Raw genomic sequence first — 23666 nt, forward strand, 5'->3', positions numbered from 1 at the left:
AAAAGGACTTTGCCCTGACCCGGAAGGAAAACGGACTTGTGGGTTTGGCTTGGAGCCACTTCCGGGTCAGGGGCTATAAAAGAACTCTGGGAAGCCCAGAACACTGAGCTGAGCTGGGAGGTAGGGTGGCGACGTGTCTGGGAGAGGAGGAGTATTAGTGAATAGAGAATTGTGTTTAATGAGTGTGGAGTGGAGGGTGCTTTGTGCACAGTATAATATTATAATAAAGAATTATTATACTTTCACCTGGTCCGAAGAGTGGTACCTGAGGGTTCGAGAGGTGGACAACACGCATATCTGCTACAATATATATATATATATATATATATATAAAAATCTTACCCACAAGTCCATTTAGTTGTGTTCATTGGCAGATTTGCTATGCAGGCCAAACAGATCTATCCCACTATATATTTAATACAGTAAAGCAAATATAAATTTCTGAGTACATGTACTAAAATATTATATAAAGATATTATTAATGATTTTTTTTACTTTTATTCCATACATTGTTTTGATATAATTGTGGCACAAAACATCTTGGGTTATTTTATAAGGTTAGCTACTGTAAATTAAAGAGGAAAATGAGCTGTTAATCAGAACGTTTCTAGTGGCTGACAACAGAAAATACATACACCATAATAAGATCACTTTTCAAAGATAAACAGTATGTTATTTAAATTAATGCCTATACTATAACATACCCAAGTATTAATAAGGAATCAAGGCTTCGTTTTTAACATCTTGTTCAGCATACCGCTGACTGTGTAAAATGAACTTCAGAAGGGCCTTAAGAGTCACTGCGACCTTCTGGCACTTCTGATAGCGACAGCTCCAAACACAGACAAGGTCAGGCCAAAAAACAAGACGTCTTCACTTTAAAAGGGAAAAACATTCTTGCAGCTAATACAAAAAGCTGCATCTTCTATATGTTATGGATCCCCACAATAGTTGGGGCAGTACTTACAACTTAATATCTATGACAGATCATCTTTAGCAGCACTGGTAAAAGTGTCTTCAACCTGACTTTTTGCCTTTGCTGAATGGTTGCTGACTATTTAGCGATATACAGTGTACTACTTAATTAGTAAAATATTCTGGCTTACTGATAGAATTATGTTTTAGAATCTCTAATGAAAACATAATTTTCTACATTTACTGAATTGCAGGATTATGTGTGAACCTTTCTCTTTTGGTACACTAAGGAAAAAACAAAGGATCAGGAGTATTTTAGGCTATTTTTATATATTCTGTACTTTGTTACTAATAGTCTTTAAGCAAACATCAACATCATCAAATTAAACTTGCAGTGTTTTAGCAAATATTTCTTATTTTTTTTATATGATAGCCTCAACAGTTTACCAAAAATAATGAGGGAAAATTTGCATTTACAACAGAAGTGTTAAGTTCCTCCAAAGCTGTAACTGTTGTATAATATCACATGTAATACTAACTTATGATCAGTTGCATCGATTGTGAATTTAGAGACTAGCTATTAAACAATTATGCTTGCTGCTTAGATGTAAAGGGAATTTATACAGATAGCACATTATTTGTCCCTTGGTGGGATTTTTACAGGTGCTCTTTAAATAAATAAATAAACACACATCAGAATGACTAAAAATGGAGAAGATTAAAAAGCAAGAAAACTTCTCACTTGACTGTCCCAGTCCCAGTGAGGCATTACACAGGAGTATTACTGTTGTTATAAAGACACTTTAGTAGCGTTTCTTCACATACTTCTGCTGAACGATTCATTGTCTTCAGTGTTAGTGTGTCAGACATTATTCATAATGGCACTCATTGATGTTGTTTTAATCCCTCCAGGAGGTCCCACAGTGTTTCCCATAACTGTGCCTGCCCTTTTAATTAGCCTGTCGATTCAGTGGGCCTCTCCTGAAGTGACGTTACCAGCCCTTACACACCACTGCTTGGAAAAATGATACTGCCATAACAGAGTTGTAGAAGATGTGAAGGAAGTCATTACCCACATAAAAGGAATGCAGTCTCCTAAAAAGGAGCCTGCTCTGCCCTTTCTTACATAATTTTTTTGTGTTATGAGACCAGTCCAAGCTGTCATTGATGTGGAGCTTATAGTATTGTACCACCTCCATATCCACATGCACTCTGTGAATAGTGACTGGACAAAAACCAATAACCAGTTCCTTGGTTTTGCTGATGTTAGGTTGCGGAAAATTCTTTTTGCACCAAAAACAAAGTTCTACTCCTGACTCCTATACTCTGTCTGATCCCCTGCAGAGTGAAATAAGAATTTGTGCAAGTAACAGTAAATGCCACTATATTTTTGTGTAGAAGAAAACTATAACACTTTGGCAAGAAAAGGGAAAACAACACATCACCAGTACTAATATCAATATAAATATGTATAATTTATTAAATTGCTTATCTTATTTGTTCAACCCACATAGATGTAAATATACCAGCCAAGCAGCTATAATTCTGCACCAAGTTAAAAAAATCATCAGGTCTTTCTCTTCAAAAAATTATTAACTGATTAACTGGTAAATGCAAATTAAATAAATGTAAATACCAATTGCAGAATATCCTTCTGTTGCACATTAAAAGAAAAATTCTGTTATAAGAAAAGCCACTAAATCCTTCAACTTCAAAACAACAGAAAATGTAATTTAAATGTAAACAATACAATCAGCAATTAAAGCAGAGGATACATTATAAAAAATAACATAATTATTACAGCATCGCAATGAATTTGTACTCTATGCATTTCAGATACTATTTCAATAACAATTTGTTTTATTTAAACATGTCTTGCAGGAAGCGGTCTGCTCGGATAAATCAGTTTCAGATAACACCACATACTGGATAGGTTTGAGATTTCCTTAAGATTTTCTGTGCTTATCTGTACCTGTGTGCCTATTAAAACAGGCCAGCTGACAGAAAGATTTTCCAATGACAAATTTCCCCACCTAGCAAAAGAATGGCAGCGTTTTATGCTAGAAATTTACAGCTCATCCTACACTGTTAGTAAATCTGTACTGAACATGCACATTCAGTAACGGTGTGCAGATGGTCTCTTACTACAAGTTCCAATCCTAGCATATGTCGTAGGATCCGAGTCTTTTAAAGTTAAATTCTACTTAGAGGATTTGTTCAGAACTCAGCAAACTATATATTTCAAATAAACATATAACAACTGACCTGGCTGAAATGCAAAATACTCCTATGGTTAAGATGCATATAGGGCGGTCAATTAAATTTCTAAATATAACCCCCCACATCAGTCAAAGATTAGCTAAAACCACAGATAATATGATTGTCATACTGCTGTTAGTGTTCAAAGAATGATTCCCCACTCCCCCTATACATACAGAATGCTACTGTCTTTTCAATTTCAATTCAAAAATTTCAATGTTTGCAGGTTGACTTTCTGACATGTAAAGCAGTTGCCCATTAGAAATACAAATAACCTGTTTTATATAGAACTAAAGAAAAGTATATTTGTATACAAACACATAACAATTGATATGTTTAGAATGCAAAGTCCCCCCTGTGGTCAAGGTGATAACATGCTTTTATCAATAATGTGTAAATAATTTCCTGCCCCTTCTCAACCCAATTAAATCAATTTCAGGTTAGTTGAAAACTCTGACTGCATGATTAACATACAGCAGTTCCTTTAAATTTCATCCATAATATGCAGCTGTTGACATTGTGCATGGTATGTACTGCATACTGGGCTTCACAGAGCAAACAGGTTCTCCTCGGCAGTCTCTTGCGTATGCCGGCTAGAATTGGTGGATGTAGTGCGTGGTGCCGAAGAGGAGGGAGTTGGGAGAGACGGCAGTCGTTCAGCTGCTTTTGCCCGTTCTTCTAAAAATTTATCAAACTCTGTAACACATAAATATGGAAATCTAAAGTTCAGATAAACTTGCATGACAAATTGTGACAGAAATTGGTAAATGACAGAATCTTTAACTACAGTGTGACACTGTGATAAGATATGCTATGCTTTTTTAATTAACTCATCTAGCATTATGGTCAGGTTAATTCAGATTCAAGATGCCTTTAAAAGTGTAATTAAAATGTAGGTTTTACATGAGACTTTTCCCTCTTCTCGCAGTATTGTTTAGGTTACATCTTGATTATTCTATGTAATGTTTGTATTAGTGTTTGGGTGTAGAGGGGGACTTACTTTGAATATAGATCTAAAAATGCATCATAGGAACAAAGGCAAGGAGAACAAGTTTTTGTCTGGTTAGCTAGTTATATTAAGGGTTTTTTTTATGGATAAATGGGCTTAGTGTACAAGGCCTTGGTTGTTGTATCTGGAAGTATTTAAAAATAATCAGACTAACCTTCACTTGTGACTCCTTCTGCGTCTGCACTCTCATCACCCTGTTTATTAAAAAAAAACACACACACAAATACAATAAACCAATGCGCTTCTTGAGATCAAGTACAGGATTTTCAAAATGCAAAATTGCACAATTTATTGTGGGGACCAAATAATTACTGATATCATTTTTAAATGAAGATAACAAACTGCAGCTTCACAACTAATAATACAATAGTTCCATCAACAATTTTAATTCATTGTATGTATAATTCTGCATCAAGTTGTTACAGCAATAAGAGTTAACATTTGTGACATCACATATTGTCATTTCATTCTGCTCATGTGCACTTCAGGTGACCACCGCTGATCTCCTCAAAAGAATAATTATAGGATTACTTTATCTTTTCTCTACTTTGAAATCAAGTAAGAGGTCAGCTCCACATTGCAGCTTATCTACCCATTCTCCCACTAGCCGCAACTTATAAAAGACATTTGTGTGAAACCTTCTACTGTATGCTAATACAACAAATGTCACACCCTGGCAGAACAAATGTAAAAATTAGTGATGGACGTCACCCACCACTAAACAGATCTTCAAGAAGCAACAAAACTGTACAGTTCTATGCAATTTCCAATGAACAATCAGTAGGAATTGTTCCTACGTGACTGTATAGATGTAGAAAGGATGAAGATAGCTTTCACCCAAATCATTTTACTTTCAGAAATATACAACTGTTAGCAGACAATATGTGGCTATTACAATAAAAAGTGACCAAATGTAACTCAATTTCTGTTTGTGGGCTGAAACTGATAAAACGTGCAATTCTGAGCATTACTTCTGCTGCAAAACGGTTACGTGAGCACTTATTTGGTCAAAATCTAAACCCTGTTTGGCAGAAAAATGAAAACATTCTGACTGTTATTAGACAAACAAAATGAAAAAGATGTCTTTGTTGAAATCCTAACCATAATCATTGTTCCTTCTTTCTTACCACTTGATTTTGTTTTATAGGATAGAGTCACTCAAAAGAGACTGGAACCTATCTGAAGCTTACTGTACCAACTGCCTTTCTAGGCATAGGTGAAGGACAGCTTACAAAGAGCATATACTAAATAGTAAAAAAAACATAACACACACAACAGGAAAAAATGTCATCTGTTCTAAATATATATGAATAGGCAGCACAGATTACAAATAATGTGCTGAATTCCTTACTTTATCTTCTTTAAATAAAATGATTAATTTACTAGGCTTGAGTCTGTGTTTAAAATTACATTGCTTTTGGGGAATGTGGAAAGTTACATGAGCTACAGACCAACAGACATTGTTAACTATACAGCTTACTATTAATAGAAGTCTAGATGATGAATTTTCTCACTTGTTTACTCAGTTATAGCGAGCAGCTGTATGCTTGTTTTCATGTACTTATTGGTCTGTGCTTCCTGTGTGAATTATTTTTTTCCAGATAGACAAATGTACTGCTTAAGTTGTGTGTGCTGTACCTACTGTGCATTTCATAAATATTTGGAAAATTAAGTGAAAATATTGTTTTGTTATATACAGTGGCAAGAAAAAATATGTGAACCCTTTGGAAATAACTGCATTTATGTGTAACCTTGTCCTATAATATGGGCTGATCTTCGTCTAAGTTACAATGATAAACAAACACAATCTGTTTTAACTACAAAAACACAGACTTAAGTATTATTCTTGTACACTTTGAATACATTATTCAAACATTTACAGTGTAGGTTGGAAAAAGTATGTGAACACCTAGACCAATGCTATTCAATAACAAATTCAGTTGGGCCAGATTTTCAAACCAAGAAATTTAGCTGGGCCAGACATTTTCAGTGGTCGGTAAGCAGAACGTAATAAGATATTTTAAACCAACACAAATTAATGTATTGAAAAATTAATTAAATACAATGTTTATTCATTGTTTCCCTTTCAAATTTGGTCACATCTAGCACAGGCACATCAAAAAGTGCATAAAAAAACAATAAAAAAGGCTATAACTGAACAGAATCTGAGGTAGTAGCAATACTTTGTTTCCACTTTGAAATAAAAAAATAAACAATTTGGTCATATATGACCCAGGCACATCACAAAGTACATTTAACAGAATAAAAAACTATGAATGCTATCAAAGCTCTCAGTGCAAAAACCCTTAACAAGTGAAAACAGTAACAAACACACAGGAATACAACATCTACTGCACACTGAGGGAACACAGATTCGTTTTAAATTACCACACGTGTGATTAGCAGTGCCTTTTTTTGTAAATGAAAAGGTGGTGGTATGGTTACTTTGCGTTTGGATCAAGTTGGAGGTACTGTGAAGGTATATAGAGGCCAAGAGTCCTAGTGCTACATGTTTTGTTTATTTGGCGAAAAAACATAGTATTTAAAATTTGAAATTGACAAATTGTCAAGTACAATAACAATTCTTTATGTTTAGATAGTGCTTTACTTACTACTCCAAGTGCTTTGCAAACTCCACAGAGGGAGGACCCAGGATGTGAACCAGTTATCTCCTTATTCCTTATCTCAGTGAATCATAGACTATTACCACTGCTTCTAGACACACAACAATGAGCTAAATTGAATGCTGCTAGGCTACATGGAGTGTTGCATTCATGGTCTATACTACTATAGGAATTTATGCTGGAATTTCTGAAGGCCTGCAAAATGTGTTTTTCTTGTTTTTTTCTCTGTGTTTTTGGTGGGACCATGGTTTGGGCCACTCGGATAAGTTGCTTCTGGGCTGCATGTGGCCCACGTACTGCCATTTACATAGGCTGGCCCTAGACTAACTTCAACAAAAGTTAACTTGTCTCAGGAGTTTGTGTTACAGTTTAGAGCTACTTTGACCAATAAAAAAAGATTCAATCAATCAACTTTATTTAAAGTGCAAAATCACCATGCAGCATGGTCCCAATACATTGTACAAAGAATACATGGGACAAGATATAAAATAAAATAAAAACAGAAATTAAAATAAAACATCAATGTTATAGGGCATAATAACTAATAAAATTGAAATAAAATAACATTAAAAGTTAATGTATGTCAACAAAGAAATAATATAATAAGGAATTATATAAGATTATCTCAGGGCACAACGTGAGCTACCACAGCTATGCTGATGACACACAGCTGTACCTATCAATAGCACCTGATAACCCCGATTCTCTTGATTCATTAACACAATGTCTTACTTGTATTTCTGAATGGATGAATAGTAATTTTCTAAAGTTAAATAAAGAGAAAACTGAAATTTTAGTGATTGGCAATAATGGATACAATGAGGCTATCAGAAATAAACTGGATGCATTAGGATTAAGTCAAGACGGAGGTAAAAAGCTTAGGGGTAACTGTTGACTGTAATCTGAATTTTAAATCGCACATTCATCAGACCACTAGGACAGCATTTTTTCACTTAAGAAACATAGCAAAAGTTAGACTTCTTATATCATTGAAAGATGCTGAGAAATTAATTCACGAGTTTGTTTTCAGTCGACTAGATTACTGTAACGCACTCCTCTCAGGACTACTCAAAAAAGACATAAATCGTTTGCAACTAGTGCAGAATGCAGCTACTAGAATCCTAACTAGGAAAAGAAAATCCGAGCACATTTCTCCAGTTTTGACGTCACTACACTGGTTACCTGTGTCATTCAGGATTGACTTTAAATTCTGCTTATGGTTTATAAAGCCTTAAATAATCTTGCCCCATCTTATATATCGGAATGTCTGACATCTTATATTCCAAATCGTAACCTTAGATCCTCAAATGAGTGTCTCCTTAGAATTCCAAGAGCAAAACTTAAAAGAAGTGGTGAGGTGGCCTTCTGCTGTTATGCACCTAAAATCCGGAATAGCCTGCCAATAGGAATTGGCCAGGCTAATACAGTGGAGCACTTTAAAAAAACTGCTGAAACCACATTATTTTAACATGGCTTTCTCATAAATTCACTTTAATTGAATCCTGATACTCTGTATATTCAATTCATTATAATAACTATTCTACTCAAAGCACCGTGATGTTCCAAATTGATGGATTAAAAGTCAGATGTCTGCATGACCATCATCATCGAGTCCTTCCATGAGAACCCTAAATACAAAGAGGACTATTTCATTTATGTTAGGTAGAATGCCCAGAGGGGACTGGGCGGTCTCGTGGCCTGGAACCCCTACAGATTTTATTTTTTTCTCCAGCTTTCTGGAGTTTTTTTTTTGTTTTTTCTGTCCACCCTGGCCATTGGACCTTACTCCTTTCTATGTTAACTAATGTTGTCTTATTTTAATTTCTTACTTTGTCTTTTATTTTTCTTTTCTTCATTATGTAAAGCACTTTGAGCTACATTTTTTGTATGAAAATGTGCTATATAAATAAATGTTGTTGAATATTTCAAGGATGACAAACCTGACTGAATTCTAACGCACACTGTAATAAAGGGAGTAAAGGTAGGTATTTAGTTTTGATTTAAAAGTCTCAACTGAGTGTGCTTCTCTTACTCATAATGGCAGGCCATTCCAAAGATAAGGTGCACAATAGGTAGATGCTCTGATGGCAACTGATTTTTTCATAACTGAGGGAATGACCAGAAGACCAGGATTAAGGGAGTGAAGAGGATGAACTGGAAATTTTACTACAGAATGGTTCAAAAACAGAAAATACACTTTTTGGAGCGGCTCAGTCAGAGCCCAGACCTTAACCCAATAGAAATTCTGTTAAATGACCTCAAGAGAACCATTCACACTAGACACCCTAAGAATATGGTTGAGCTGAAGCAGTTCTGTAACAAAGAATGGTTCAAAATCCCTCATGAATGCTGTGCAGGTCTGATCCACAGCTACTGGAAATGCTTGTTAGATGTTATTAAATCCAATGGTTCACTTACTTTTTTCACAGAACACTGAATGTTTGATGGGTGCGTTCAATAAAGGCAGGAAAGATAATAATTGTTTGTGTGTTATTAGCTTAAGCATATTGTGTTTGTTTACACTTGTGATACAGAAGATCTGATCATATTTTATGACAAATTAATGTAGAAAACCAAGTAATTCCATAGGGTTTACATACTTTTTCTTGCCACTGTATTCTAGAAATTTGGATCTGAGATAAGTAAGGTCATAAGTGGCTAAAACATACAATGTCATATTTAATTTCAGTTCATATATAGTTTAAAATGTAAGATAAATGTAACTTTCTGGCATTATTCATTTGGCACTACCTACTACAATATACGAGCACTTGACACTTTCCACTTTTTTCCTACCTATCACGTATCTCTTCTATGTCCTAACAGTGTGTTATTGTCTGGCATAATTAAGTGTCAGTTAATAGGTCTGACCCTATTTGGTTGTACACTTCCAGTCAACATTAATAAACATACAGGAACCAGGTTTGTCAAAGCTACAACATTGCAAAATTAAACCATCACACTTTTTTTTAATATAGCACCTTTCTAGAACTATCACAATCCCAATGCAATTTAAAACCATACAGATATATAGTACAGTCTGACACAAGTTCTGAACTAGTAACCAGCAACTTTGGGGATTAAAGTCCATTACCTAACACACTTGACATATACTAGGCTTAGGGTCATCTTGTTTTTTTTTTTTTCTATTCCCTTTAACTCTGCCTTAGCATCATTTTGGTCCATGTATCTCTTTCTTAGCTTATGTGTGTATCTTTAAAAACACATTCTAATCCTACATTTCTGTTTTTATTGCAAAGACATTTTTGCACTTTATGGTGTTTCCCCCTAATTTTTGCTGTCAATATCTTCCACACTAGGTAGACAGCAAAAACTTCCATCCAGTAATGTGGAAGCTGAACAATGGATTTGAACAATACTTATCGTTCACTGACCTGGCCACTGCTAACTGCATATTGAAAGCATTCATTGCGGCTTGCCTAGTACTTGTGGAATGGAGATGTTCTTTTGTGGACACTTTTATTTAACTTTATATTAATACTACGGGGTTCGCCCCTGCTCGCTTTGCTCGCCAATCTCTCCCGGCCTGCGCTAAACACCAGCCACTTTACGTCTCTGCTGCTCGTGTTGTGAAGAGGGGGGCTGAACGCACCCCAAGGAGATGCGGTTACTCCTCCGAACCCCCTTCTTAAATGGTGATACAATGGGAAACATTTAAAAGCCTGTACAGCAGCTGTCCTACTCTTTCTCTTTTATTTCCGGCCCCAGCGTGGTTAAATCTCTTGGCACAAAGTCTTGTCTCACAGGACGTGAGTTCTTCATATTTATTAGTTTATGATTTAAAAATGGAACAAGAATCTGAAAATCTAACAACATCACATTAAAGTCTGATAAATTCTGAAAAGAATGATACCAAACATATATATGTAGGTTTTAAAATAAGCCTGACCTAAAGTGTGACAAAAAATGTGACATAAAATCTTTGCAATTTTAGGCTTAGGATTTATATATATATATATATATGTATGAGTAGATTTCTCTCAGATTTGAATTGCTTTTATATACAGCAAAAATATCAAATTTTGCTTTAATGTATACTGTATAGAGCTCACAATTAGCATGCCATCTACCTGAAACCTGCATTATTACAATTTTTATAATAAGAATGAAGATTCGGTAAGAGATTACTTGCAAGTCAAAAAATACCTATTTTTTGTTTCTAGGTTCTTTTGCTAGGTTAAGAACTAATTGGTCCAAGGGTTACTGACACATTTATTCAAATTTCTGTTGAATAGAACTGTATTTAAAAAACAGTGTAAAGTGTGCAAGTTTGTCTGGCTTTTTTTTTTATTGGGCAAGCAGAATTGCAGACAACTTCAAGAATATAGATGTTCACATTACATAACAAAAAGTATCTTACCACATCCACAGATAGCCACTGTTCAATATCATCCATCAAACAGGCCTGAGTTGTAGGGATCTGTGGAAGATTAAGTGGTTAGTAGGATTCACGACTTTTGCAGATGTACTTTACTCTGCATGGATTATCTTCTCATAACTGATGAGTTTGGAAATAAAATACCACAAGACAAGTCAGTTTCACTGGTAAGTAATTTTTCATTTAAGTGACAAACTTTTAGACATGCATCTTTCTGACTGTTTAGATAAGAATAACATTAATCTCAGTGTTTACATGCTCCAGTGAAATCACCTCCTGACTTCAAATTCACCAAATCATGTTTTATTTTGCTAAGAAATAAGGAAAAAAAATAGAAGGCTACAGAAAACCCCACTGAAAAATAACACTGTTAACTGACAGCTTCAAAAATAATATGCAACCATGAAATTTATATATAATCAGGTTTATGATTTGGTGATATGACTCTGACAGCTCAGCATACAGAAACCCAAGAGCAAATTCCAATGACCCAAGAAAGAACCCAATCCCAGAAAGAACCATGTAGACGCACACACACCCACACCCACCCACACATATACACATATGCGTAGTCCAACTTTATTTCCATATGCTAGCTCCATTTAGGGAGCCTCACAGTACACACAGATCAAATGCCAAGTCATGGTATGGCAACTGAATTCCTAGGCACAATGCCGGTCACATTTCTCCCTGTCCTTTTTCAGAGGGATAGAAAGTGGGGTGCAGAATATGCTTATGCTACCACTCTTGTGAAGATTTGCAACTCTCCATCTTCCGGTCTGCCATCACCTTTTCATAATAAATACACATTGTGTTTCGTGAGTGCTCTGATGTTGATTGGGATGAATACTTCTGATTGAATAAATTCTTAATTGGCAACAGATGTACCCTTTTAAGGAAGGAGAGGAGCAAAATAATGGGTTATTATCCAGATGAACAGAAACAACAGTACAAAGTGGGAAGTCAGGGCTGTGCCTAAAGTGTATTGTGCAATGTATTGCAAACAAACCTATTTTAGATGAATACAGGTAAACTACATTTTTTACATTAGAACACTCTAGACGAGAACAGGCCACTCAGCCCAACAAAGCTTGCCAGTACTATCCACTTATTTCTTCCAAGAAAACATCAAGTTGAGTTTTGAAAGACCCTAACGTCTTACTGTCTACCACACTACTTGGTAGCTTATTCCAATTTTCTATCGTTCTTTGTGTAAAGAAAAACTTCCTAATGTATGTGCGAAATTTACCCATAACAAGTTTCCAACTGTGTCCCCGTGTTCTTGATGAACTCATTTTAAAATAACAGTCTCGATCCACTGCACTAATTCCCTTCATAATTTTAAACACTTCAATCATGTCACCTCTTAATCTTCTTTTGCTTAAACTGTAAAGGCTCAGCTCTTTTAATCTTTCCTCATAATTCAACCCCTGTAGCCCTGGAATCAGCCTAGTCGCTCTTCTCTGGACCTTTTCTAGCGCTGCTATGTCCTTTTTGTAGCCTGGAGACCAAAACTGCACACAGTACTCAAGATGAGGCCTCACCAATGCGTTATAAAGGTTGAGCATAACCTCCTTGGACTTGTACTCCACACATCGTGCTATATATCCTAACATTCTGTTAGCCTTCTTAATGGCTTCTGAACACTGTCGGGAAGTCGATAGCTTAGAGTCCACTATGACTCCTAAATCCTTCTCATAAGGTGTACTCTCGATTTTTCCGACCGCCCATTGTGTATTCAAACCTAACATTTTTACTTCCAATGTGTAATACTTTACATTTACTGACATTAAATTTCATCTGCCACAAATCTGCCCAAGCCTGTATGCTATCCAAGTCTTTCTGTAATGATATAACGGATTCCAAATTATCTGCTAATCCACCTATCTTGGTATCATCTGCAAACTTAACCAGCTTGTTACTTATATTCCTATCTAAATCATTTATATATATTAAAAATAGCAGCGGCCCTAGCACTGACCCCTGTGGAACACCACTCTTAACATCGGCCAGTTCTGATGAGGTTCCTCGCACCATCACCCTCTGCTTCCTTTGTCTGAGCCAATTCTGCACCCATCTACAAACATCACCCTGAACTCCCACCTCTTTTAATTTGATGCCCAACCTCTCATGTGGCACCTTATCAAATGCTTTCTGAAAGTCCAGATAAATAATATCATAAGCTCCACTTTGATCGTATCCTTTTGTTGCCTCCTCATAGAATTCCAGCATGTTAGTAAAACACGACCTCCCTCTTCTGAACCCATGCTGACTGCTTAGAATAACTCCTGTCCTTGCCAGGTGTTGCTCGATCTTATCCTTAATAATTCCTTCCATTGCCAGCTTCACTGTTGCTACTCAATTTTATTATTCATGGTTATGTTTAACAACTTTTTTTCAAAAGTAATTCACACCTACATCTAAGTTCGTATAAATTACAAAACATCTTGGGAGATTTGTTAAAAATTATGAAAACTCAATTTCAAAATTATACTACACATAAAACTAAATCAATTTCCATAAGCAAGATATAGATGTGAATGCAGATATTCTTAAAAAAATGTTATTAGAACTGAAATTGGTTATGGTTAAATCGAAAAATTTCATTAATATTACTTTGTCTTAACACCATAAGATAATACTACAACTAACCTGATGGAACTATGGGCAAATAAAGGCAATTGCAAGGTTTAGGCAAAATAAAGTGGTGAAGGTAATGATAAAAAAGGGCCAGAGAGCAGGTCTGTCATATCAGTAATAAAAGTCCTAGGCAAATTAAAGTCTAGAACAAAATCACAAGAAGGAAAATGCAACTGAAAGCATAACATTAAATTGCTGTAGGAAAAAAGGCAAATTGACTCAAATAAAGGATCATCTTGATCAGCGGTTTCTAGTACTAATCCTGTGGGGACCCTTATGGCTACAGATTTTTGTTACAACCAACTTTGCAAGCATTAAGTCATTTCACCTCTACTTGATCTCAGTGTTTAATTAGCCGATCTTCTGTTTTCTTATGTTATTCTACATTTAGAAAATAGCAAAAGTGTGAGATTTACATTCCTAAGAAATTAGAAAATATTTGTATTTAGCCATAGTTTTAAGTTCTTAATCCTCTTTTGTCATTTTCCTATTAATTTTCCCTTTTCTGTGGAATCTGCACCCTCAGCAAACGACACAGAATGATGAAAGGCTTGACACTAGAAATTGCAAGACTTGGTTTGCTAACTTTTATTGGAAATGTAGTTAGCAGTTATGTTTTTTATATTGGAGATATACTATTTTTTCTTTTAATCTTGCTTTTTTAACATTTTCATCATGAACATTTTCCTTTTCCTTTACCAGGTGTTGTAATTATTTAAGCTGTTATTTACCAGTGACCAAACTTAAGTAATTTAACCCAGGGACTTGTACATTTGTCATCATTAGTAACAATGAATAGAGCAAACACCAAAATAAAAATGTGTTTTTTTATTGGAACACTACAATAGAGGGTCAAGATCTTAAATCTGTGGCAAAACTATGAATATTTCTAAATTTCCTATGAATATTTATAATGAATACTAAAATTGCTGATCTTTTCCAAATTCAGATTAAGACAAGAAAAAGGACCAGATGATTAAACACTGAGCAATTACAAGCAAAATGACTCACTGATTATGAAACTTTCTGGAAAAAAAAAAGAATAGCCAAAGGCTCCCCTCTCAGGACTGGGACTAGAATCCACTGATCAGGACAGTGGGATAATCTTGATAAATATCCTACAACCAAGGTTCAGTTTTTAAATGGGAAATGTATAAATAACACTATTAAGAAACAACATTTACGACTGAAATCTAGGTGCATTATAAGGGCTTGATGAAGTGAAATTCAGGACATACACTTTTGAAGTTCTTCCCTATATCTGATATTTTACACTTTTGTTACTTAAAAATAGTACCTGAGAATTTCTGCAAATTAATCAACATTAAAAAAAAAAAAGCTATAATATTGCCTAAGCCAATTCTATATTGTCCCTGGTGTGTGCTTGGTGTGTGTGTGTGTGTGTGTGTGTGTGTGTGGCGGCCTGCCTGTGGTTTGTTTCCTGCCTTGCGCCCTGTGTTGGCTGGGATTGGCTCCAGCAGACCCCCGTGACCCTGTGTTAGGATATAGCGGGTTGGATAATGGATGGATGGATATTGCCAAAGCATTTTCTGCTTTTTTTAAACTGTGGAATTATACAGCAAATGATAATGGTTTCTGATATAAACATACTTCTTTGCCCAAATGGAATTTCATGTTTTATGTTCCCATTCTACAACAGGCTTCACAGCTGTTTGCACATATTTAGCAAATACAGAATGCTTACTCATTTTATCAAATGCAATATTACTGCCATCTACAGTTTAAAAGAACACTTGAAAAGAAAACAAAAGAATCCAGTTTTTGCACATAAATTTGCCTATGCTTTGGCAAATTCAATGTATATATATATATATATATATATATATATATATATATATATATATATATATATATATATATATATATATATGATATGTGTGGTACATAAATTCATTGCTATAGTATATAAAAAAGTTCCAAAGGGAAAATAAACAATGCACCCTACATATTTTAGTATTCAGTTCAGTTCAATTTAGATCATAAACTACAATGAAAATTACTTGGTGGTAGCTCCATGGGGCAGAAATGTCAAACACCCAGGTTCAAAACAAGTACATCATATAACAATACAGTGCAGCAAACACATACCACTAAACAACCAGTGCTAATAATCTATGCCAATATTTATGCAAAAACATCAAAAGTAATATGTACAGTGGTGTGAAAAACTATTTGCCCCCTTCCTGATTTCTTATTCTTTTGCATGTTTGTCACACAAAATGTTTCTGATCATCAAACACATTTAACCATTAGTCAAATATAACACAAGTAAACACAAAATGCAGTTTGTAAATGGTGGTTTTTATTATTTAGGGAGAAAAAAAAATCCAAACCTACATGGCCCTGTGTGAAAAAGTAATTGCCCCCTGAACCTAATAACTGGTTGGGCCACCCTTAGCAGCAATAAGTGCAATCAAGCGTTTGCGATAACTTGCAATGAGTCTTTTACAGCGCTCTGGAGGAATTTTGGCCCACTCATCTTTGCAAAATTGTTGTAATTCAGCTTTATTTGAGGGTTTTCTAGCATGAACCGCCTTTTTAAGGTCATGCCATAGCATCTCAATTGGATTCAGGTCAGGACTTTGACTAGGCCACTCCAAAGTCTTCATTTTGTTTTTCTTCAGCCATTCAGAGGTGGATTTGCTGGTGTGTTTTGGGTCATTGTCCTGTTGCAGCACCCAAGATCGCTTCAGCTTGAGTTGACGAACAGATGGCCGGACATTCTCCTTCAGGATTTTTTGGTAGACAGTAGAATTCATGGTTCCATCTATCACAGCAAGCCTTCCAGGTCCTGAAGCAGCAAAACAACCCCAGACCATCACACTACCACCACCATATTTTACTGTTGGTATGATGTTCTTTTTCTGAAATGCCGTGTTCCTTTTACGCCAAATGTAACGGGACATTTGCCTTCCAAAAAGTTCAACTTTTGACTCATCAGTCCACAAGGTATTTTCCCAAAAGTCTTGGCAATCATTGAGATGTTTCTTAGCAAAATTGAGACGAGCCCTAATGTTCTTTTTGCTTAACAGTGGTTTGCGTCTTGGAAATCTGCCATGCAGGCCGTTTTTGCCCAGTCTCTTTCTTATGGTGGAGTCGTGAACACTGACCTTAATTGAGGCAAGTGAGGCCTGCAGTTCTTTAGACGTTGTCCTGGGGTCTTTTGTGACCTCTCGGATGAGTCGTCTCTGCGCTCTTGGGGTAATTTTGGTCGGCCGGCCACTCCTGGGAAGGTTCACCACTGTTCCATGTTTTTGCCATTTGTGGATAATGGCTCTCACTGTGGTTCGCTGGAGTCCCAAAGCTTTAGAAATGGCTTTATAACCTTTACCAGACTGATAGATCTCAATTACTTCTGTTCTCATTTGTTCCTGAATTTCTTTGGATCTTGGCATGATGTCTAGCTTTTGAGGTGCTTTTGGTCTACTTCTCTGTGTCAGGCAGCTCCTATTTAAGTGATTTCTTGATTGAAACAGGTGTGGCAGTAATCAGGCCTGGGGGTGGCTACGGAAATTGAACTCAGGTGTGATACACCACAGTTAGGTTATTTTTTAACAAGGGGGCAATTACTTTTCACACAGGGCCATGTAGGTTTGGATTTTTTTTCTCCCTAAATAATAAAAACCATCATTTAAAAACTGCATTTTGTGTTTACTTGTGTTATATTTGACTAATGGTTAAATGTGTTTGATGATCAGAAACATTTTGTGTGACAAACATGCAAAAGAATAAGAAATCAGGAAGGGGGCAAATAGTTTTTCACACCACTGTACATAAACAGGCATCATGAGAAATGAAAAATGCATATCAACTCTGCAATTTCATCCAATTTACCAGCCAAAACAAAAGAATTCTCACCCATGCTAGGATGAGAAATCCAAAAATGTGGAAAAAAGACTGGATAATACTGTATTTACTTTTGTAATTCTGTGTAAAAACTACAAAGCCAGAAGTATAACATTTATTTAACCTATTTAATATGATGGCAGAATTATAACCAAACTAACAAGCTTTATAGCTTGCTTTAAAATTAAATATCACATACTATAAGGTATTAGAGCATTGAAAAGAAAAAAAAAGGAAAAATGAAACCAGTTGTACAGAAATGATACAGATCACCACCAAAATAAAGATATATGCTGTCTGGTGTGGATTTTTAGGTAGGTGTCATTTTTAAAATTATAGGCATTTAGATATGGATGGTTTATTTGATTATGGTTCAGCCTGCATGTTTCAGAAAAAAAGAATTTCACAATCTAAATAAAAATCCACCATCGTATTAAAAAAAGGCAACCTGTCCCCCACCAAATGAGCCACCATGCCCTTTCTCACCATCCAGTTACTGAGAGGGTTCTCCTCTAGCTGCTTGTTTAAATCCTTAAAAAAGATACAGGGGTGGTTAAGTATGCTATCATAGACATGGTAAGTGGGAACAAGATACACATACATAGAAATATATATTTTATAAATAGCTATACACAATGTAAACCAGAAAGAATTATCTGCTGCAATTACTGCTCATGACAATGGCACTATTTGTTAGGTTACACAAACCCACACTCACACACACTCATTAAAGTCAAGGATGTCCTAAAGTAGACAAAGCCCCACAGTCATAGGACAAAAATTGCTTTATGTCAGTGAAAAAGGATCCAACTACTCTTATTTCTTATAAATATCTAATAAGGCACATATCCTTATATGGTTTTATAGTATACAGCTGTTACTCCAAAAATAATGCCTTATTCTTTTCTAAGTAATTTTTAATTGTTCATATCTGGGGTGTGTTAGTGACTATCTTATAGGGCATACTTTAAAATTAATGCTCTGAAGTATTACAGTAGTTGAGTCTAATCTCTAATGCTTATTGGCAACCATCCTAATGTACAGTAAACATTTAAATGAAGAATAATGACAATATTAATTGGAAAATGTGAACATATAGTATAAATTAAGTATCAAGAATAACCCAGTCAAAGTAAAAATAGTCATTTCAAAGACTGTACCTAAAACAGTACAAAGATATAAGGGGGTATTGTGTATGTAAAAATAACATATTACACTTTCCTGACATCTGCAATACTTGCAAAATATATACAGTACATACATGTATTATGAGAATGATGGAAAACTTTTATTCTTTTACTATGCTTTTTGATTGGAATTTCTGGAAACCAAAGAGCTCTAACATCAACCATTTTTTTCGCCAGAATACTGGAAGACAGTTAGGGAGAAACGTCAAACTCAAGAAAAGAGGCACCCTAGGCAGGAATCAATGTGGGGTCTAGAAATTGTAACCCAGAAACACTACCTGATGTATGGCTGCTCGCAGCTTTTATATTTTAGCCCATTCTCAATTAACTTTACCTTGGAATTTACACTCTGAAATGACCACACTAAACAGAAAGGCACCTGTCTAACAGAAGCCAACAAATTCTCTTAGTGCTCGAATTACTATATGAAACTCAAGCATGATTTAAGCTGTCTGAGTTAAGAAACTATTATCTAAACTGAATGTGTCAATCATAGCATTAACAGCAACATCTCTGGCTAGAAAGGACATTAATAACATAGAATTACAGACTAACCTAGTAGATAGGCCACAAGTTAATTACAGAGTTATTGCTCATTTTAATAAATCAGCATGTCCCTTTAGGCTACAAGAAATATGTAATGAAAGCTTGTTTTAGCATCAAACAAGTTTCCATATAGCAGTAATTAGTATTCTGGGTTAATAATTAATTGTATTTATAGATGTCTTACTTTTATTTTACTACATAATTTGAATTATTTGCACAGTAACGTTTTTCACCTTTTTCAATTTCAATGAGCCCTCTCTGGGTAAACAAACTAAAATGTATTGTGTCTAAATGTGTTGACAGCTTTATACTTCATGTAATTCTTCATACTCACAGCTCCAGTGTTTTGAAGCCTAGTATCCAAAGCACCAGCAAGCCCTTCCACAGCTTGGGGGTCTTCGTAGCGAACACTGTAAACAGGCAAGAGAGCATTTTCTTACTACTCACATTTCCTAGGTTGGCTCAGCTTTATAACTGGCACAGAGATTGAGGGGGGCTGGGGAGAAGAATGGCTAGATCACAAAGCAAATCAAAGCCATGCAGGAAAAATATCATGCACGTGATCCAGGACAAGCTCAGGAAAGAAACTTCTCAGCATAAAAAAAAAACAATGTCAAGGACAAAGACTGTACCTTTTTATAGTTTGATTTGTTACTTTGGCTTGAGTGGTATCCATTGCAAAATGGACAAAGCAATTATAGAAATCTCTGAACAGTGTGCCAAGTGCAAGAATATGACAGACACAGTCCAACAGCCCTTATAAAAGATAGGCATGGTACATTCTTTCACATTGCAGTAGAGGACTCACAGTGCTATAGACCAAAACAATCATCATATGATATTGCTCCACATCAGCTCAAAATGACTCTGTTTCAACTACACAATGAATATAAGACAGGTGCAGCACGAAAGATACATATGTAATCAAAGTTTATCCCCAAATGCCAGTACTTGTTCTAAGCAATTTAACTGGAACTTTCAGATTTAAACCGTGGCAGCTTTTGGACTCATTCCAACCATCTGGTTTTAACTGCTGTTATTCTTACTGTGTACCTGGTTGAGATTTAAGCCAAGTGGCTTAGGCCAGCGTTTGTCAAATTTTTCAAAGAAACTGGGATCAGTAAAAGGCCCACTGTGAATGATGGAGTGTAGAACAAAAATCAGGACCACTACCATACCACTGATAAGGAAGAAAGGGATAAAAGGCCGCAGATGCATCCAGTATACTCTAGCTGTGTAGCCACAACCTCCTGTGTTACGCACATGAGAGGGACGGCGTGTACTGCTTGCAGGAGGAGGAAAGGGGGAGAATGAAGACTCCCCCTCAGGACTTTCAGTACCTTCCAGGGTGCTTGGCTTCGCAGGACAAAAAGGAAAACTGATATAGATTTCAACTTTGTGACTAGCAGAAGGCTATATTTCACAAAGTAACCTAGTGAACTTTCAAAAAGCTGACATCAGATAATATGTTCTTTTCCCTCAATTGGAATCCATTCTTTAAAAATGTTTTTTCAGCACAGTAAACTTGAAACTCTTAAGCATTTGTTTTGACTATATTTCTGTCAAGATCTATAATCCAGTGAATGGTTCAGTTTGTTTCATTTAACATTCATATGAAAAGACGTCAGATACTTTAAATATTGAAGAACTATCCTCACGATCTTTTGTCCATAGGTGTATGAAATAATCCCTGTAGTAATGTTGCCTGAAAAGATCCTGTGAGTGAAAATGGAGAATTTGAGAAGTTGCTTCTTGATAGACCTTGACATAAATCTTCAGAAAGTTTCCACAAATCCCAAAATGTAGAAAATCTGGGAAGAGGTTCAGATTTATTTAAATTCAAGGCAAAATCATATTTTTCCCTGGGATCTCAGTCTATGTTGTTCCAGGCAGTGCAGCACGGGTTGCTTGTGTGCTGACTGCCAAAAATCTTCTAGTCAGAGAACCAGTTAGAAGTGACAAGGCTGTTTCATCATGCCAAATATATAAATATGCTCACTCAGGGAAATTAGTGCAAGGAATCAGGTATGTTAGAGTTACAGTGTATTATGTTACACTGAGGTTAGAAAGAACTATGTGGGCGGGTGAGATGAGAGAAATGCCTTCATTTGCTTGCTGCTGCATTATATAAATCTCTTGTTATTTTGCAGCCACAGAACTCTATGAACTTTGGACACTTCATTCAAAATTACTCTCCTTGGAACCACCAATTATGACACCTAAATGTGAGAAATGTCGGTATGAACTCTTATAAGCAATAGTTCAGTAATGATGAGGAAAAAAATCTACTCTACTGGCATAACTGCATTTTCTTTTAGACATATGAAATGTGGGTGAAATGCTAATTATGCAAATATGATCAGAAAAATAGACTTTATTGATATAAATGTTTCTTGCAAATAATGAGGGTGTGGACAATATTATACAATTTAAATGTAAAGTCAAATGTACAGCTAACATAAAAAGTGCTTATTTATTAAATAATAAAATTAATTAAAATATAAAGTGACAGATGCAGGCCTCCAGTGTTCCAGTAACTAAATAAGCAATTAAAAAGTTATTTAGAATTTAAATGGCTAAAATTTTATATATTCTGATACTTATAATAGGTCAGCCCTAATGTTATGTAATTTCATATACAGTACATGATCTGGTAAACCCTCTTTTAACATAATCATAATCTTCCAGGAGGCTACAAGACAAAAGGGTGTGCTGTGTGCTCCTAGATACACACGTTCTAAAGATAGTAATGACATGCCAGTCATGCAAGCAAAAGAGGAACGTCCTTTTCTTGCTTTTGAAGCTTGGTCAGTAATGGTACTCTTTTAGTATTCTGATTTTTCACGGTTTAGTCTAATTGCCAGAATTCTGTGGGAAAACAAGGTTTTGGCTAGTTTTATATACATTTATGCTGGTTAATAAAAGACTACATTTTATTAAATGTGGGTAACACACAGATATAGTAAGCTACACACACAGTACTAAATAACCTTAGAAATTACACTGAAGTTTTATTTTATTATATTTATTTCCATATGTTTTCTCATTTTTAGCTCACTTACTTCTTACGTTGTTCAGCCAATGAACTAGTTCTTGTCTGAGCAAACATATCAAATTCGTCTTCTTCCCCTGGCTTAGAAGTTTTTGGTTCTGCATTTAGAGTCATCAGAGTTGAAGTAACAGAAGCAGGGTTTGAACCTGTGTTAATGTATAAAAGGGCAACTCAGAAATAAATATAATTTGAGCATGAAAAGTTTATCAACAGATTATGAAGCATGCCTCAATTTGAAAAACAACAATCAAGAATAATAGCAAACCCCTCAAGACTGGTTAAAAACAAGGCAGTGTGCAGTCCGACTATATCTAAAGAAAATCTTTTAGATAACTTGCTGTTATCTTCTCCACATGCTGTCACAGCATGCAGACGTTGTAAGTATGGAGACTTATGGAGGGCCAAAATACGCAAGTCCCAAGGTTGAAAAGGTCAGCAGCTGTGGTGATCCACCGTGTCTGGGGATCAGTGGTTGTGGGGTCTCAAGTACCAGTGTGTCTGGTAATACTTTTTGTAACTTGAAGATAATAAATCTTAAAGTCTCTGGAAACAAAGAACTTTCTCAATGTTTCTCCTGGCAGAGCCCAAGAAATACTTTTGTCACAGACTGATATAGCACGATAATAATAACAAAAAACAAGAATGTAAAATAAAAATGAAAAGAATGCAATGCAAAATAATAATACTTAGAAATACTAGGGGGCTTCACCCCCCCTGCTCTCTAAGCTCGCCAACCCCCGTTTCTGGTCCATGGTGATTATTTTCCCTTTTTCGAGTAATAATTTCCATTTGTTTGTACTAATGCAATCTTTACTTTCTTTTTTTTTTATACTTTCTAATTTTCCTACTTTCATATTCTTTAACTTTCTCCACGTGTATTGCGCCAACGATTTTTTTTGAGCCTTTCGAATTCCATTGCTTTCATAATCTCTAACCTGCTCTGCATGTTTATAGTGCCAACATCTGGATTGGACATGCTTTTTTTCAATTCCACTGTTCCGGGCTGATAATTACTTTCCTTATTTTCTGAATTTGCACCTAGATTATTCTTTTTCTTTTTTGTCTCTCCAACGCTTTTGAGTCTCTTTTCTCCGCGCTGCTTTCTTCTTCACTTAGTTGTCTACGTTTCGTCTACAACATATTGTCTTTATATGCTTTATATGCGCTG

General features: G+C 35.5%; 1 protein-coding gene across 2 annotated transcripts in view; it reads right to left on the bottom strand.

Annotated features, from left to right (window-relative positions):
* Positions 1 to 2371: 2371 nt before the first annotated feature.
* tom1 (target of myb1 membrane trafficking protein) overlaps positions 2372 to 23666 on the bottom strand; it is a 121603-nt gene continuing 100308 nt past the window's right edge. Inside the window, exons 11-16 of one of the 2 annotated variants that reach the window (XM_051934693.1) lie at positions 22509 to 22644; positions 19781 to 19856; positions 18200 to 18244; positions 11189 to 11248; positions 4338 to 4377; positions 2372 to 3870 (exon numbers count right to left, since the gene is read on the bottom strand). In XM_051934693.1, the coding sequence (XP_051790653.1) occupies positions 3722 to 3870; positions 4338 to 4377; positions 11189 to 11248; positions 18200 to 18244; positions 19781 to 19856; positions 22509 to 22644 (506 nt within the window). In that variant the 3' untranslated portion in view covers positions 2372 to 3721. The remainder of the gene's footprint in view (positions 3871 to 4337; positions 4378 to 11188; positions 11249 to 18199; positions 18245 to 19780; positions 19857 to 22508; positions 22645 to 23666) is intronic. The other variant, XM_051934694.1, reaches the window with a different exon arrangement.

The sequence above is a fragment of the Erpetoichthys calabaricus genome, chromosome 12 (assembly GCF_900747795.2).
Source record: "Erpetoichthys calabaricus chromosome 12, fErpCal1.3, whole genome shotgun sequence".
Lineage (NCBI taxonomy): Eukaryota > Metazoa > Chordata > Cladistia > Polypteriformes > Polypteridae > Erpetoichthys > Erpetoichthys calabaricus.